Genomic DNA, 16,896 nt, shown 5'->3' with positions numbered 1-16,896 from the left:
TGTTCTAAGAAACTAAAAGTACATTTTTTATTAAAAATTAATATATTTTTATTATTTCCTAATACAGTTTGATATAATTTTTAAAAAATATTTTACGTTTTGAATTCCGTAACGTACTTTTAAAATTTTTATCAGTAATATGGGAAAATAATTTATTTATTAAAAATATAATAAATATTTGCTATATTCAGTCCGACCAAGTTCACCAAACCGAAGAAAAAATGGTTTAAAAATATTCAAACAAACAAGTGTCTAGAGGAAGGAACAAAGCCTTAGCCCTTATGACATCTACCACTGTAATAATTTCCAACGCAATTTTGAAAAGCTTCTTTCTCCGTCCCCTCTGTCTCTTCTGATACGAACTCGTTGCTGTTGGTGTTTCTGTCTCGAATCAATACTCTGCTGTTAGAGATTCAATCAATCGCCTCTTGAATGGAAGCTATCAGAAAGCAAGCCTCCAAGCTTCGAGAACAGGTCGCTCGCCAACATCAGGTTCATTATCTCTCTCTCGACTAAACCTATTTCATTTGCACGCCTTCTTCCTCTTCTTCAGATCCTTCTCCGATCAACACGAATATGCTCCTTCAATTTCTTTCATCTTCCTCATGATTCCTATAAATTCATTTTTCCTTTTCTTTTCATTTCTCGCTATATTCTTTCTCTGATGCTTTTTTCTGATGTAATTTTCGCCTTGCCTGTTAGAATTTTCTTCTTCGGAATGCGCCGATGCTTTACTATTATTGGATTATGATTATAATTTGTTCATGTGAATAACGATACCATCTAGTATTGGATCTAACGATTTTAACTGGGTCGTGCACTTGCATTGCGGAAATGATTAAGAAAAGCCGTAGTGTTTGATTCGTCTAATTCTTAGAGCCAGGTGTTTAATTTTAAGCTGCTCTGTCACCGATTTCGGAAACATTGCATATATTGAAACTCGATTGATGAACTGGCAAATCATTTTTAAATTCTATTTTATAGATGCATAATTTGCGTGAAGTAAGCTAGGAGTTAGATTTTTTCTGATGATCTGAAGATGTCTTAAGGGGAAGGTGGCTTGATAATATGCATTTCTGATGCAATGCATGTTTTCTTACTTGGAATTCTAATGGTTTTTGACTGGAAATGAACTTGGTAATCGGTTGCATTATCTATGCTATGATATTGTATTGCATGACATGAATATGGATACGAGCATTGCATTCGATACAGTACAGTACAGACGCGGACAATTTTTTTCTAGAAAAAAATTCTAAAATACAAGCGTTGGGCATTCATTATAAAATGTTAAAAAATATATTTATGTATAAGAAGCAGAGACACTTCTTGCTGAATAGTAACGGTGTCATGTTGTAGCAATATCAGACATGTATTCATGTCACACACTACATGGACACTTGGTCTACTTTTAGTTGTATTTTTTATATTTTTTTACTCATGATTTTTAAACTCTTATACTGGTTTTTTTGCATTTTATTATGCCTATAATGACAAATGCTCATTTTTAAAACATGAATTTTCTTGTGATTTAAATTTTTTATCGCTTCCTTGGCATATAAATTGTATGGATATCTATTATATAGTGGAAAAAATCAGTGTTATAATTTAGTTGTATCTTATGTTCATTCCAAAGATCAACATGCCAGAAGCATTTCCTTGTGTTTCAAGAAATGCTGCCAGGACATGATGCAATTTTCTGTTGTCCTAAGCCAAGATACTGGATGAATACTTATTGGGTCCATAGATATGGCCTTGACTCCCCCTCACTTCAACAGGAAAGTAAAATAAAGTAAATTTTGAGGAAAAAAAAAAAAAAAGAAAAGTTTATGGCATGCTCAATATCGTCTTACAATACCAGTAACCTGTCAATTGGAGCACTTAATTGAAGAGATACTGCTCACATGACTGTGATCCCCGCATTATGATGGTTGCCTTTTTTTCATATTTTCTTGAGAGGGGTGAGCATAAATCAGAAAGTTGCCATTTTTTTCTTTGGAGGATATCTTTTCCTCCCCCATGACTGTACTTATGTTTATTTTGATGGCAAGATTCCATTGATTTCGTGCTCCTTTTTTTCTTCTTGTTTGTTCTCTAATGTTCCTTTTGCTTGCTTCCTATTTTGAGGTTTTAATCACGGTTATTGCTACATAGGCTGTGCTGAAACAGTTTGGGGCTGGGGGATTTGGAGTTTCAGATGATTTGGTTACTGATGAAGTAGAGCTTCAACAACATCAGAAACTTGAGAAGCTTTACATATCAACACGTGCAGGAAAGGTTACTTGCTTTTTTCCTGTACCAATCCTCTGTTTTTTGTTTATGTTTTATCTCTACTTATAGTCGCATTCCTTGGCTGACAAAACAAAAATATTTTTTTCAGCATTATCAAAGGGATATTGTCCGTGGTGTGGAAGGTTATATTGTTACTGGATCCAAGCAAGTTGAAATAGGTCAGGAATTTGGCTTGGTGCAATTTTCTTTGCAGTTAGTTTTGTTAAACATAATGTCTGATATGTCTATTACACATTTATAAAATAAAAAAGGAAGAGAGTGAGTGGAGAGTGTTTGGCCAATGGAAGTTGTGCGTGTTTATGATAAGTGAAACAGGAGTGCTGGTAGAAGGAAGGAGGAAATAGTGATAAACAGATGGGAGAGTGCAACAGAATTTACACAAGACAGCAAGCTATTGGAGAAGAGTCAGGAGAATTGTGAAATTGCCAATTATGGGAGAGGAAGGGAAATGTGATTAAAGAGGAGTGGGAAATTGTGGTGAGGCTGGGAAGAATTTTGGGAGTGAACTGGTAGGTTAGGCCAGGAAAGGCAGAGTCTGTGTATCAGCTCTGATTGTTATATCTTATTTCTGTGTTTCTTCTATTCTTGTATCTGTGTTTCCATTCGTTGAGCCGTGTTTTTTTCCATGTAAAGGACATTTCCTCCTTGAATTCAATCCTATTTCAGTTTCAATATCACTTCCTATCAGTATAATGACTGAATTACTATCCTTGTTATTTAACAGGAACAAAGTTGTCGGAAGATAGCAGGAAATATGGAGCGGATAATACGTGTACCAGTGGTAATACGTTATCAAGAGCTGCGCTAAATTATGCACGGGCCCGTGCACAAATGGAAAAGGAGCGCGGTAACTTACTAAAAGCTCTTGGCACACAGGTAAACATGCCCAATCACATGAACACTTGTGCTTCATCGGATTCTGAAGTTAAGTTTCTGGCCAATACTTGTGTTTAGTGCCAAAATTATGTAGATCAAAGCATCTTAAATTACCAATATATTGGTATATTATCACTGCTTGGATGAACACTACTTATTTCCTGTTTTGCCAACTGTTTTTAATCCAAGGTCCACTATCTTTGGCTAAGCTCATGAAGAATTGAAGATGCTTTGTTTTGTTTTCATCTTTTTTTTATGGCAGTGAGATTCTTAGCAGTTTCATTGAATCCTCTACAGTAGTATATTCGCTTGAAATTTAAGCTCTGGTACTTATTATCTTGTATACATCTCTACCATTTTCCTTTGAGTTCTTACATTTGTTTTGGCTTCTCATAGATGTTGTGTGTTGCTATTCTGCTTAATAAAAACTGTGTATTTCTCTAAAAAGGAGAATGATAGGGACCCATGAGAATAACCAGATTTTTTTTGTGTATTGCATGAGTCCATCAAACAGCCAGTTGTAATTGCATGATTGTAGAGTTCAAATCTGGCTTCATACATTAATTTTTGGATTCTTGTTAGGTGTATGTTCTATTAGATTTAGGTGTGTGTTAGTTTTTTATATCTTTTAGCATTTGTTAGTAACTGTTAGTGAGGTAGTTAGTTAGTTGGGTTTGGATAATAACTAGAAATATGGCATGCTGCCTATAAATAATGGGGAGTTTAAGAGAGAGGAATCCTGTCATTTGCGAGAGGATTAGGGCCTTTGGGCATGATCCAGTGTTAATGTATCCAGTGTGTGCCTACCATCTTTATTAAGTGTTGTTTGATGCCTAGGTTGCTGAACCCTTAAGAGCAATGGTGATGGGAGCTCCATTAGAGGATGCCCGGCATCTTGCTCAACGTTATGACAGAATGCGACAGGAAGCTGAAGCTCAGGTATTTGGAATTTTATCCTTCATTTTATTTTATTTTTCATTTGACACCGGCTTACTTTCTGGTAAGTTTCTGAATAAGTAAATATTTCATCAATGATATTTTCTTTCCCGTGTATTTTGTAATTAGTCTGTCTTTTAAACCTAGACAGGCAATTGAAGTTTCCAAACGCCAGGCAAAAGTAAGAGAAACACCAGGCAATGCTGAGAATGCTATGAAACTGGAAGCAGCTGAAGCAAAGCTGCAAGACCTGAAGACAAACATGGGCATATTGGGAAAGGAAGCAGCTGCAGCAATGGCTGCTGTTGAAGCACAGCAACAGAGGTTAACCCTCCAGCGTCTTATAGCAATGGTATTGCAGTTTTACCATATGATGCTGCAATTCTTCAGTTTTAATGAAATACTGGATATGGGTTATAAGAAATTATTACTCCTACTTAAATCCGGCATTCTATTTCTGATTATGAAGGTTGAAGCAGAGCGTGCCTATCATCAAAGAGTACTCCAAATACTTGATCAGCTTGAGGGAGAGGTGGGCAACTGTCTCCCTTGGTCATTTCTTCATTATCTTCTCCATTTAGAAGTCAAATATGCCATTGGAATGTTATGTCATTTTTATTTGGTATCAACATATGAATTTGTGGCATCTGTATATTTTAATTATAGATGATATCAGAACGACAGCGAATTGAAGCCCCTCCTACACCTAGTGTGGATAACAGCATGCCGCCACCCCCATCATATGAAGAAGTAAATGGTGTATATGCTTCTCAAGCACATAATGGCTCAACAGATAGTATGGGTTACTTCTTAGGAGAGGTTAGACTATTTATTGAACAGAAGTTAGAGATATTGTACTGAAAAATAAGTGACTGGCTTACTTTACTTTTTGTTGTACATTATCCTGCAGGTTTTATTTCCCTACCATGCTGAGTCTGAAGTTGAATTGAATCTATCAGTTGGGGATTATATTGTTGTTCGAAAGGTTTGTGACTTGCTCAGTCTATAACTACACCTTTTTTTAACAAAGAAATGTCTTTTATTTCATTTTATTTGAAGGATTCTGTCTCTTTTCCGTTTAGATGTGGAGGATGCTTTAAGTTTGGATTGCCCTGGTATTTTCCAACCAGGAACACTGAAAATATGAAAATTGACATGTGCAAAACAAAGTAAAATACAAGGATACTGTAATGTAATAGTCAGACCGTTTTCCTGTCTGTTTAAGCTTCAGATAGAGTTGCTAATCTTAGTGCATGTTTGTAATGATTTTTGGGGAGAAATAATCGCTTATTATTTCAGCAGTTCTCTCAAGAAGCTTTTTCTCTGAAATAAATTTAACTAAACATGCACTAATATGATATCAGAACATGATTAATAAGTTGGTAATTGTCATTGACTCGACACTGAATGATTGTTTGGTCATTTGCTAGTGTGTGACTTGCGTGTCTAACGCTAAAGGAATTGTGATTCATCTGCTAGAGCTTGTATAACTTCTTTATCATATTAGTATCGAATGCTGATGAATTGAACAACAGATTCGTCATGTTCATATTTAAAAGGAATATATATATATATTTTTATAGTGGTGGTTGGGATGTATTACCTTAAAATCTATACATATTTCAAATTGTTACAATTTGACTCCGACTGACAGGTGACAAACAATGGATGGGCTGAGGGTGAATGCAAAGGAAAAGCAGGTTGGTTTCCATTCGGTTACATTGAAAGAAGGGAGCGAGTCCTTGCGAGCAAGGTGGCTGAAGTGTTTTGATTTTTTCTTTTGGGCTGAGTTGGTGGTTTCCTTCCATAGGGATTTTGTATGTGCGTATGTTTTGATTTTGTGTTAGCATACAACAGATAGATTTGTGCTGTAAATGACAACTTTTTTCTCTTGTGATTATCAATCGATTTATGATTTCTCTCTTTATTAGAATGACAATGAGTTGAGTTTGATTGAAGTATTAAAATATCTTTTCTTTTAACCGTGTGTTAGTAAGATTAATGACTTAACTATCCATATTCATGTCTTGTGGGTTCTTTATTTGAATTTGGATTTATTACTGGGGTTTTAGTTAAAAAGAATACGTTTTTTCTTTTACTGTGTTGTTTTTACCAATTAGTATGAAAAAGGAGAATAAAGAAAAAAAAATACAAGAAAGGGAGTTAAATTGAGCTTTTCTTCCCTTCTAAAATTTTTCATAGATACGGATAAGATTTGTTTAAGCAATCATCGATTAGTTTAAAAGGTGATGATTTGTTTTGAAATAAGTTTTACAAAATAAAATCTTAATGTGTCACAGCCTTAAAATAGTTTAGCCAAATTAAAGAACATAAGGAGAGAAGAACATAAATAGTTTATATTGGCTCACTTCACAAACTTAGAATTGCGTCGAATTTTTGAAAAAAATATCAATATTTTCATTCTAAAGTACTTTGTGATTACAAACTCATTGTCTTTCAAATATTTCTGTAAACTTCTCTGAATTTAATAATCCAAATATATTTTTTTAATTTTTTTCAGATGACATTCTTCTTGGAACTAAAGATAAATCTTAAAATAGACAAAAAAAAAAAACTTTTTGATGGCTAAAGAATTAATGAAAAAAAAAATCAATATAGTGCTTGAAAAACTCTTGCACAGCTTTATCTAGGTGAACAGTCCTTTTGCATAATCTTATACACTGTAACTGTTGAAAATGTTTGTATTACTTCTTTTCTAAAGCCATTTTTATTCATTAGAAGCATATTTTGTCATGAAAACTAGCAAAAGCAGAGGAATAGGAGTTTGTGTTTTCAATTTTTCGAAAAAAGAAAAGTGGATTGATTAGCGGATGAAACTAACAGCGTCGCGAATGTTAATGCCGTGTGGCTGAGCAAGGTGGACAAAACTGCGAGAAACCTTGTGGATCATAGAGTTGCAGAAAGCACAGCATGGTATTTTGGGTGAGGTGAGCATATCGTCGTGTATTAGTTAATGCTCCAAATCTGTCGTGTTTCTTTTTCTGGGCGTTGCGTCATTTTTCTTTGCTGCCGTTTTGCTCATGCACTCAAATCAGCTAGCAACGCCATACGCGAGTGCTGTGCGAAAAACCTGCGTGCATTTGTAATCAATGATTAGAAAATAAATAAAGTTAAATTAGTGGTCTCTTTCAATGGTCCAATTTTTCAATCAGATGGGAAAGGATTTTGCAAAAGTTCTCCTGCAAGGGAAATTCTTCTAAAAGAACGAAAGATGGCGGATGCAGCCATTGCATGTCCCTTCCAAAATATTAACTAGATAACAAGTGTTTTACCTAACAATCCTGTTGTTTAAACATTTGAATATTGATACTGAAATAGAAATATTTTTATTTTTTAGTTAGTATATGCTTATAAATGTTTACATTTAAAGCAATAATAGCTTACCTTTTAGAGTTCTCTAAAGAAATTAATAAAAATATATAATTTTTCTTTAAAACAAACTAAATTAAATTTTTTTTTCATCTTTTTTATATTTATGTATGTAAAATAATACAAAAAAAAAATTTCCCCCAAAATAATAACATAAAAGTCATTTTTGTTTACCTAAACCATTCAAAATTGTTATGATTAATTCGTTCAGTTGAATTGATATAATATCAGTATCATCCTTTTGCCCAGGATCAAGTGAAATTAATATAAATTATTTTATTTAATAATATAAAAGAATACACTAAAAACGTATGTTAAATTTTGTGCTTTTATCGTTTTTTATATAAAACTTTTTAAAGTATGATATCTAAAAAAATTGAATAAATATTAAATTTAATCCTTAAAAATTGTTTGACCTGATTTGGCTCTTAAAGAAATATAAAATCACTAAATAATTTATCAAAATTATAAACATGAAACATTTTAGTTCTATAGTTAATTTTCTTTCTATCTTTAGGTATATAATTAGTCCTTAAAAAATTTGGAATGCATACCAATTTGCTTCTTCAAAAATTATAGGAGAATTAAATTAGTCTTTGAAATTTTTAATAAACACAAAGAATTAAAGTATTTTAAATTAGCACTATTTCGGTGATTTTTTTTTTCCTGAAATACTAAATTGTGTTGAGTAAATTTTTTAGGGATCAAATTAGTCTGATACTTAATTTTTTTTTAAAAATAAAGTAGTTGGTGATATTTTTTAAGCGATGAAGTTTCACATTAGCCTAGAAAACATTATTATCAACTTAGAAAAAAGAAAAGAAAAGACCATTGTGAGTTTGTCAACGCAATCTAAGGATTTTTCAAGTACATGTACGAAATTTGAACTTGTCAATACGGATTTAGGTGGATAAACAAAGTTGATTTGTAAGATATACAAGTGATATAAATGATCAAGTGTTGAATATCGGTTAAACCCTTAAACTTGGTGGTCTGATTCAACAATATTTCCTCTTGTTCTTAGATCTTTGAACCACGTATTAGATTTCGTAATTTTACATTTCATCCTACAAATTCATAATATAACAAATAAAATGTACTAATTAATAACTTTATACTTAAAAGGTGTTTGAATTAGTTTTACAATAAATTATTAAAAGTTTATCTCATGTCGTAAGTACTAAAATTGTTGATTAAAAACTTATAACCTTATATAAATTAATTCGATCTTATTTAATAAGTTTTAAGATAAATTTTAGTAAACAAGCTTATATAATATTCTTATCGAGTGAAAGTTAGATAAAATTATTTAATTAAATACATCGTTAACATAAATTAAGTGAAAAATTAATATAGAAATAAGAACATCGGTTGATCACGTGGCTACGTAACTGCCATACCATGCCATTCCCAACAAACCCAAAAGTCCAAAACTAAATCGCGCGAAACTGTCTCTTTCAAACTTAAGTGTTCCTCTCTTCTCTTCATTCTTCTCCCTCTCTTCCTCCATCCTCATTCATTTCCTCTGCAAAAAATGCAGCTCAAAACCCTATCACTAACCCTTCCTCACTTCCAAAGATTCTCACCACATTCTTCTCTGCACTTTCCTTTCCCTTCACAAACTACCTCACAGCACAACCGTTGCTTCAAATTATCACTAACATCTCGCGCCACCGACATGAATCGTCTTCGAACTCGGAGCCATAATAAGAGCGAGTCCGACTCGGTCTCGCTGTTCAATGACCAAGACGATGCAGCAGATTCCAATTCTAATACGTACAGCATTTGGGCCCAAATCACCGACATTGTGGCGTTTTGTGGGCCTGCCACTGGGCTTTGGATCTCTGCGCCGTTGATGAGTCTCATCTCTACGGCCGTTGTTGGTCGACGAAGCTCTACTGAACTAGCTGCTTTAGGTAAATATCTTCTAAATAAAATAAAATAAAAATCAAATACTGCATTTTCTTTTATGATTATCCGTTTATTTAATTTTGATTTATTATTATTATTATTATTATTTGAAATGTTTCTTTGTATGGCCAGGCCCTGGCACGGTTTTTTGTGATAACATGAACCTCTTGTTCATGTTCCTTTCCATCGCAACTTCCAATATGGTCGCCACTTCACTTGCAAAAGAGGTTAGTTCTTGTGCTTTTCATGCGTGTTTTAAATGCTTATATATCATGATATGGTTAATGTTTCTGTTTCATGGTGCCATGCATCCATGATCCATCGCTGAAGGCTATGATATAGTTGGATTTTTGTCTCATTGCTTCTGGAGTTGGAGTGGAGGCTGCGTAACTTAAATATTAACTACATAGATTCCTAAACTAAACGGTGCAGGACAAAAATGAGGTGCAGCATCAAATATCTATGTTACTTTTTATTGGCCTCATATGTGGGACACTGATGCTGTTGTTTACACAGTTTCTTGGTTCGTGGGCGTTAACTGGTAAGTAATTTAAGCAGATATTTTGTTTATCTGAACATTGTACAAAATACACGTGCGGTTTACATTTTACTTGCTCTGGCCAGTTTATTATTTAATTGGGTAATGTAAAAGTAAATGAACAATGTAGTATGCTGAAGATGAACCTTCGATTGGGCAAGGGCAAAATATTAATACATTAGGCTGTTTATTTTCCATTTACAGCTTTTACTGGGCCAAAGAATGTGCATATTGTACCAGTAGCAAGCAAATATGTTCAGGTTCTTTTTCTTTCTATTATGTACCAATTTTGTCTTTAATTTGATCACTTAATCATCTCTGAAGTGGTAGCCTAACATGTACTTCTTAATCTTAATCATAATTTAAACAACTGGTTTGACTAAATAGTTTTGCATCTCATCTTCAGATTGATTCTTAGATCTTTGACTTAAAAAGAGAATTTGTTTTGATAGATTCGTGGCTTGGCATGGCCTGCTGTTCTTTACGGACTGGTTGCTCAAAGTGCAAGGTATTTCTTCCCTTCTCATGCATCATCTATTAATCACCTCCGCCTCTGAGTCTGAAGGCATGTGAGGGTCGTTATTTTTCATGAATTCTGCATTCACTCATCATATACTGAGGTTTTAAATACACTAGTGTAAGAAACGATCACCCATGTTCCAACATAAACTATCTTTACGTGGAGCAATTCTATCTTCCTGAGAGTTTGTCTCTTAATGTTTCAAACCTAGCTAGACTTGGAGCATTCTGTGCAATGCATTCACATGGGATCCCTTCTCATGCAGGAATCTCATAAACATCATAGATAAATTCTCTGGGGTAAAACTATTTCCATGTTTTTATTAATCTAAAGTCAAGACACCTGGTTGCATGTTTGCTAACTGAAAATTGTAATTGAAATTTCGTTCGGACTTTGGACACACCATTCAAAACAGTTTAGCTCGAAAATTCGTATTTTTTCTGTCATATCATAACTAGGCCCATATAGTGGATGGACTGCAAAGTAACGATGAAAGTAGATGTCCTAATTTGCAAGTGGCATGGATTAAGTTTGAATTAAATAAGTTTGTTATAGATCAGCGCATTTTTATGTTAAAATTCGAATTCTGATTTTAAGTCTAGTTATTACCAACAACGATGTTAAATAAATGAGTATTGATATTGCCATGCAAGATGCTGCATTCTAATAATGTTTTGAATTTGATTTAGTCTTGGAATGAAAGATTCGTGGGGACCTCTAAAGGCTTTGGTCATTGCCAGTGCTGTGAATGCCATTGGTCATGTAATCCTATGCAGTTTTCTGCGATACGGTATAGAGGGCGCAGCATGGGCAACAATGGCATCCCAAGTATGTTAACTAAGAATTTATTAGAAGATATGGATCGATATTTTGTCTTTTTCTTGGGGCTGGCTCATTCTTCCAAATCCAATACCCCATTTGTCTAATTTCTTTGCAGATTGTAGCGGCTTTTATGATGATTGAAGCACTGAACAGAAAAGGATATAATGCTTTTGGCTTCTCATTGCCATCGTTCTCTGACTTCTTGCAAATATTTGAGATAGCTGCACCTGTGTTTGTGACGATGTTCTCAAAGGTAGACTACGTTTTTTCTTGGACTATACCGGAATTTGGCTTGCTTCTATTATATGTGTATCGAGCTTAGGTTCTTTCAGTGTTTTTAGGTGGCTTTCTATTCTCTTCTTACATATTTTGCCACAGCTATCGGTACTCATACAGTTGCAGCTCATCAGGTTGGTTTCACTTACGATTAGATTTTCGTTTCTGTATCATTCTATGCATGGGATCTGTTTTTCACATATTAATGATCAATTCACCATTCACTAGGTTATGATTCAGATGTACAGCATGTGCGTAGTATGGGGGGAACCTCTTTCTCAAACTGCTCAATCATTTATGCCCGAGCTATTATATGGGTTCAATCGAAGTTTGGAGAAGGTTAGTAACGTTCATGTGCCGTCTAAAATCATACAACATGTCTTGGTCAATGTTACCGCTCTTAGTCTATCACATATCGAATGTTCAAAACGTTGTTATTCCATGGCTTAAATTTTTCTGTGTTCGTGCACATTTATTTCGCTACTCACTGATGAGGGAGGATATCTTTTGCTAAATATATGGCATGAAAGGATCTTAAATGGAATAGGTTTCTCTATGTCCTCTTAAGGTTTAGGAATGTTATACAGGCACGAACCCTATTGAAGTCACTGGTGATTATTGGAGCATTGCTTGGACTAGTAATTGGACTTGGCGGAATGTCTATTCCTTGGTTGTTGCCAAACATTTTTACCCCTGATCTTAAGGTCGTACGTGAGGTTAGTGAATCAATACTTAAAGAAGTTACCTTATACTCTTTCTGGCTATTTGGTCTTTACATTTTTAGCTGTATGGTGTAACTTTTAATTGCTTGATATAAATGACTAGTGTTTGTTCGTTATGAGAAAAACAAAGTTTTTGCTATACCTACCTAGTTGCTTCCGGGTCAACTTATGCTTTAGTACGTGGTTTGTGTCGCAATCACTGGATTTGAAGGAATAACGGGGATAGGTAGAGAATAGAAGGGAGAGATCTTAAACATTTCTTTAAAGACTCAAACTTCCTTTCGATATGAGGATATTAAACTTTTGCGTGGAAGAGCTATTTTTACTTTAAATAATCATTGCCTTTTTCGTTGTGATCGATAATTCAGTTTTGTTCTAATGCAGATGCGCAGCGTGTTGATTCTGTTCTTTTTTGCTTTATGTGTGTCACCCTGTACTCACAGCCTCGAGGGCACATTACTGGTATGTTGGATCTCTGTTTCCTTTTTAGTAGTTTCAAATATCCAACTCTAATATAAATGATGTGATGTTATCTTGAGAGAACTCTAAAAATTAAAATAATAGTAATTCATTTGACGTTTCTAATGTGGTTTTCTATTCCCTTTTAGTTTTCTAAGAAGGAATTCTCAGGACAATTATTTTTCATGATAGGCTCTAGTAACTTATTTGGTCAGTTGTTCACGTAAATTATCAAATAAAGATGAATTTGCTTATGCATGGTGGATCATATCATTAACACGTTAACTTACAGTCGCTCCATCTTTAAATCCTTAAATGTTATACCTTCTGTTTTCCCCCTGCTTTCATTACTGATATGCCTCCTTTTCTGCTTGTTTCTGCCAAAGTTCCGTGTATTATGTAACAGCATTTAGGTACATATGAACATGCGAAAAGTTCTCTGTTTTTCTTTTATGCTCGTGCAGGCTGGCGGGGACCTTAAATTTATTAGCTTATCAATGAGTGGATGCTTCTCCCTCGGAGCTGTTTTACTATTGGTATGTATATTTCTCTACTGATAATGCAACATTTTTTCTGAAATCAATTTTTACGTATATTGAACTTATGCTTCTTTCTTTGTGTCAGCTTGTGAGTAGTAAAGGCTATGGTTTGCCTGGTTGTTGGTGTGCTCTAGTAGGATTTCAATGGGTAAATGTTACAAAATGAAACCCAACCTGTATACTTCTGAAATTTTGGCCCTCTCTAATTAATAGGCTTTTCAGGCTCGATTCTTCCTTGCTCTCCGGCGCCTTCTCTCTCCTAATGGCATGCTTTACTCTGAGGAAAGCCAATTTGAACTTGAAAAGTTGAAAGCAGCTTAGGTTCAGATTTGTCCACAAGTTGTGCAAGGGAACTACAATCCTGATGAAGTACACATGCAGAGAGTTGCTCCTCGACCTATGTTTTTTCTTGCTACCTGTGGCCTTTTTAGGTGTCAAATTTTTCCTGGTTGTTGATTGTATTTTATGGACTTCAAACTCCTATTGTTAAAATCAACAACTTATGAAATGATTGACAACTAATTAGGATACCAGTACCCAAGGAAAAATCCAGAATATCGAAGCAATTCCTAATATACAAAGTTTACCTACGCCGCGCGGTTTTTTTTTTTTTTTTTTTGTCGGGTTATTATTCTTAAACGATTTAAAGGGGTTGAGTGCAAAAACAAGTCCTTGCTCTTCTAGCTGTTACGTCGATTTTTTCCCCAGCACGTGGTAATTGAATCTACGTGTATTGTTATTTGTATCATCATCTATTTAACACGTAATGGAAAATGAATAGTATTTTTGTGTGTGCGTTCAATTCAACAGTTTCAGAGGAAGTTGCTGCACGTTTTCCTAGTTAAGTATCAAGAAAATTTTGCTAAGCATGGATTCTGAAATATTTTTGCCGTCAACTATGGTAGAAAATCGGTCAGTGGATAGGGAGGAGAGGGAGATTTGAGTGATGGCACTAGTGGCAGCGGGGGAAGCAGCGACTCGGTGAAAAAGAGAAAGAACACAGCTATGATAACCAAATCGGCCAGTGTTTGAGACTATGCGAAACGACCTTTTTGGTATTTAAGGGTAACTTAATGATAAAAATTAACACTACTGTGATAGAAATTATTAATTGGATTAAAGTGTTTAATTTTAAAAAAAGCTTAGGATTACGGACTATTTTAAAATCTTAGTAACTCAATTACTAGACACTCACAATCTCACAACTGGAGGTTTACTCGTTTTAAAATTGTTAATTAAAAAAAATGTTGTGCAAGTGAAAAGATTCGTTCGCAAACTTCTAGACCAAACCCTGAAACCCGTTTAATTTGTGGGTTCAGGGAATTAAGCATGGGTGCTTTTGACCCAAGCTTGGGCAAGTTTGCATGTTAGTCACGACCTGGGGCTGTATACTCGCCTCCCACGGTGGGACGAGATTGGATTTTTCCCTTCCCATTCTCAAATCCTCCCCCATCTTCCGTAGGACGAAATCGGAATTCTCATTCTATCTTTTATTTAATGTAATTTCAAATATTTTTCAATTAAATTATATATTTAATAATTCTAAATTGAATAACTCGTGAAAATACCATTAATAATTTTTAAAAATATAAAAAATTTCAAGGCTAAATTACACGATTAGTATAAAATATAACATTAATTTGAAAATTTTATTTATTATAATTTACTTATTATATGGCAGAATTAGGTTTAAGGTAGCGGCCCATTATAACCTGACATTTCTATATTTTAGGAATAATTTACTTATCGTATCACGCATACATGCAGTCACTCAATTCAAAACTGTTTGATGAACATGAGACATTTTAAATTTCGTTTTCTACACAAATTATACTTCAAATTTGAACCATTCGATTTTTATCTAATGTTCCAATTTACATGAATCATTTTTTCTAAAATACGGATTCAGAAGTCATTTTACATATGTCTATTTCCCACAGGCGAGGGACTGCGTCTTGAGGACGAAAAGTCGCTGAATTATTTTATTTTATTTATCTTGAATTTTTTTTTCCCTGGGCAGGTAAGTGGAATTTTAGAGGAAAAAAAAAAGGAAGTTGCTCACTTCGAAATTCAAGATTGGAGATTACTCATTTTTGTTGGTTGTATTGCCCTTTTATTTTTATAAAAGATAATGCTTGTTTAATTTTTATTAAAGATATTTTAACTATATTCTTAATTTATGTAGGATGTTTTAAGACGGCTTAAGAAATAAATTTTCAAGTGAAATAGCATATTTCTTATTAATAAGAAATCAAGGAAAAGCTATAAGATCCTCGTGGTATCTGGTGCAAGCAAAGATGACCCGTGAAAAATAAGGGAAGGAAAAATGATAAAATGATGGAGCAAGGGCTCCGTATTGTGCAGTGTGGTGAACCATTGCCCCCACAATCCAAAAAAATGGAAATTGGAACCCACATAACTGGCCCATCTCATAAGATGTCCCCATTTGCACGTGAGTCACTAGTATGGTTCGAAGTGAAGGTGACAGCTAGTTGCTAACTTATCGACACAGTCACAAGCATCCCCATTAAAAAGGACCACGTAAAAAATATAAACGATTGCCTCGTGCATGTGCCTTAAAGCTACTATCCCCCACAACATGGATTCAAAGTGAAAATCAATTAATTATTTTCCTTTGTATTCTTTGCTTGTACTCTTTCATATACAGATATAGGCACCATAAAATGATAATAATCATCCAACACGAAATTGGCAAGAAATTCTAATGCTTCAATTTGATGTCCTTGTTTTTTCTTCTATCCTGTTAGGTTTTTTTATTACTAATGCATGCACGGTTGGTTGGTTAGTTGAAACAAACCCATCTTTTAGGCTTGTTTTCCTTTGAGACGACCCCACAATTATATCTTACGCTTTTCCCCTTGTTTTTGAGTTTAGGAATCACCATCACTGCTCAGACCAGTGCAAGAAATTGATGGATTTGGATTATGATACTTAATCTTTTAATTGGAAGCAAAAGCTAATAAATTTTCAGTACTTGCAATCCACATCATCCCTTTTCTTTTTCATTTATTTCTTTAAATACTCCACGTCTTCATCTTGCAATGCCCACTGGGCAGAATTACATTTTTGGTTGACACACACATCATAGTTTGTTAATATAAAAATCAAAAATAATTTTTATATATAAAGAAATCACATACAATTTTAGCATCCTGTTTGACTTGAAACATGAATGGCATATATTCATCAAATCCGTTCTCTTTTCAGTAAGACAGATTTATCTTTTGGAGGGGGAGAGGAAACTTTTTTACGCTATAAATTCATAACTGTGGAACATTAGAAAATCCCCAAAATCTATGGAACATTATACTGCATCTTTTAGGAGAATGTACGGTGAGAATGAATACGCTTGCTCAAAGTACTGTTTATAATAATGGCTTTCGTAGCCGTAATATAGACATGACCGCGATGTTCCAACTGAATGTTTCCATCAATGGCAGCATTGTGGGTATGTGCCATGTATATGCCACCACTGCTTTTGAAGGAAAGAGAATCGTTAGATTGCTCATTGGGCCCATAACATAGTGTATATGAAGTTTAAGTGATGCTAAACTTATTAAATAATTTAAACAACAAATTTATGCAGTAATTTAT

At 34.2% G+C, this 16,896-nt stretch overlaps 2 protein-coding genes across 4 annotated transcripts; both read left to right on the top strand.

Moving 5' to 3' along the window:
- Positions 1–258: 258 nt before the first annotated feature.
- LOC113865280 (SH3 domain-containing protein 2) lies at positions 259–8,803 on the top strand. 3 transcript variants are annotated; one of them, XM_027499724.1, is made up of 10 exons: positions 259–492; positions 2,155–2,277; positions 2,381–2,450; positions 3,017–3,168; positions 4,006–4,107; positions 4,256–4,456; positions 4,574–4,636; positions 4,771–4,923; positions 5,015–5,089; positions 5,759–8,803. In XM_027499724.1, exons 1-10 carry the CDS (start codon positions 433–435, stop codon positions 5,873–5,875), a joined length of 1,116 nt encoding a protein of 371 aa, XP_027355525.1. In that variant the 5' UTR covers positions 259–432; the 3' UTR covers positions 5,876–8,803. The 3 variants fall into 3 exon arrangements, with proteins under 3 accessions (XP_027355525.1, XP_027355526.1, XP_027355528.1); XM_027499725.1 differs by having other exon boundaries at positions 281–492; positions 2,224–2,277; XM_027499727.1 differs by lacking the exon at positions 4,771–4,923 and having other exon boundaries at positions 281–492.
- Positions 8,804–9,249: 446 nt separating this feature from the next.
- On the top strand, positions 9,250–13,869 carry LOC113865641 (protein DETOXIFICATION 46, chloroplastic). The gene is made up of 14 exons (XM_027500340.1): positions 9,250–9,410; positions 9,538–9,632; positions 9,838–9,946; positions 10,148–10,203; positions 10,396–10,451; positions 11,153–11,291; positions 11,401–11,538; positions 11,627–11,695; positions 11,790–11,900; positions 12,149–12,277; positions 12,668–12,745; positions 13,207–13,278; positions 13,367–13,429; positions 13,504–13,869. Exons 1-14 carry the CDS (start codon positions 9,350–9,352, stop codon positions 13,600–13,602), a joined length of 1,275 nt encoding a protein of 424 aa, XP_027356141.1. The 5' UTR covers positions 9,250–9,349; the 3' UTR covers positions 13,603–13,869.
- Positions 13,870–16,896: the final 3,027 nt, after the last annotated feature.

The sequence above is a fragment of the Abrus precatorius genome, unplaced genomic scaffold (assembly GCF_003935025.1).
Source record: "Abrus precatorius isolate BTA unplaced genomic scaffold, Abrus_2018 Scaffold4, whole genome shotgun sequence".
Classification (NCBI taxonomy): Eukaryota; Viridiplantae; Streptophyta; class Magnoliopsida; order Fabales; family Fabaceae; genus Abrus; species Abrus precatorius.
Note: the sequence above shows the minus strand (reverse complement) of the source record. Positions and strands in the feature narration are given on the sequence as shown.

Coding starts and splice junctions, on each gene's coding strand:
- LOC113865280 (XM_027499724.1), top strand. CDS start 433: ATGGAAGCTATCAGAAAGCAAGCCTCCAAGCTTCGAGAACAGGTCGCT. Junction 493..2,154: donor AGGTCGCTCGCCAACATCAG/GTTCATTATCTC, acceptor ATTGCTACATAG/GCTGTGCTGAAACAGTTTGG. Junction 4,457..4,573: donor TCCAGCGTCTTATAGCAATG/GTATTGCAGTTT, acceptor CTGATTATGAAG/GTTGAAGCAGAGCGTGCCTA.
- LOC113865641 (XM_027500340.1), top strand. CDS start 9,350: ATGAGTCTCATCTCTACGGCCGTTGTTGGTCGACGAAGCTCTACTGAA. Junction 11,696..11,789: donor ATACAGTTGCAGCTCATCAG/GTTGGTTTCACT, acceptor ACCATTCACTAG/GTTATGATTCAGATGTACAG. Junction 12,278..12,667: donor ATCTTAAGGTCGTACGTGAG/GTTAGTGAATCA, acceptor GTTCTAATGCAG/ATGCGCAGCGTGTTGATTCT.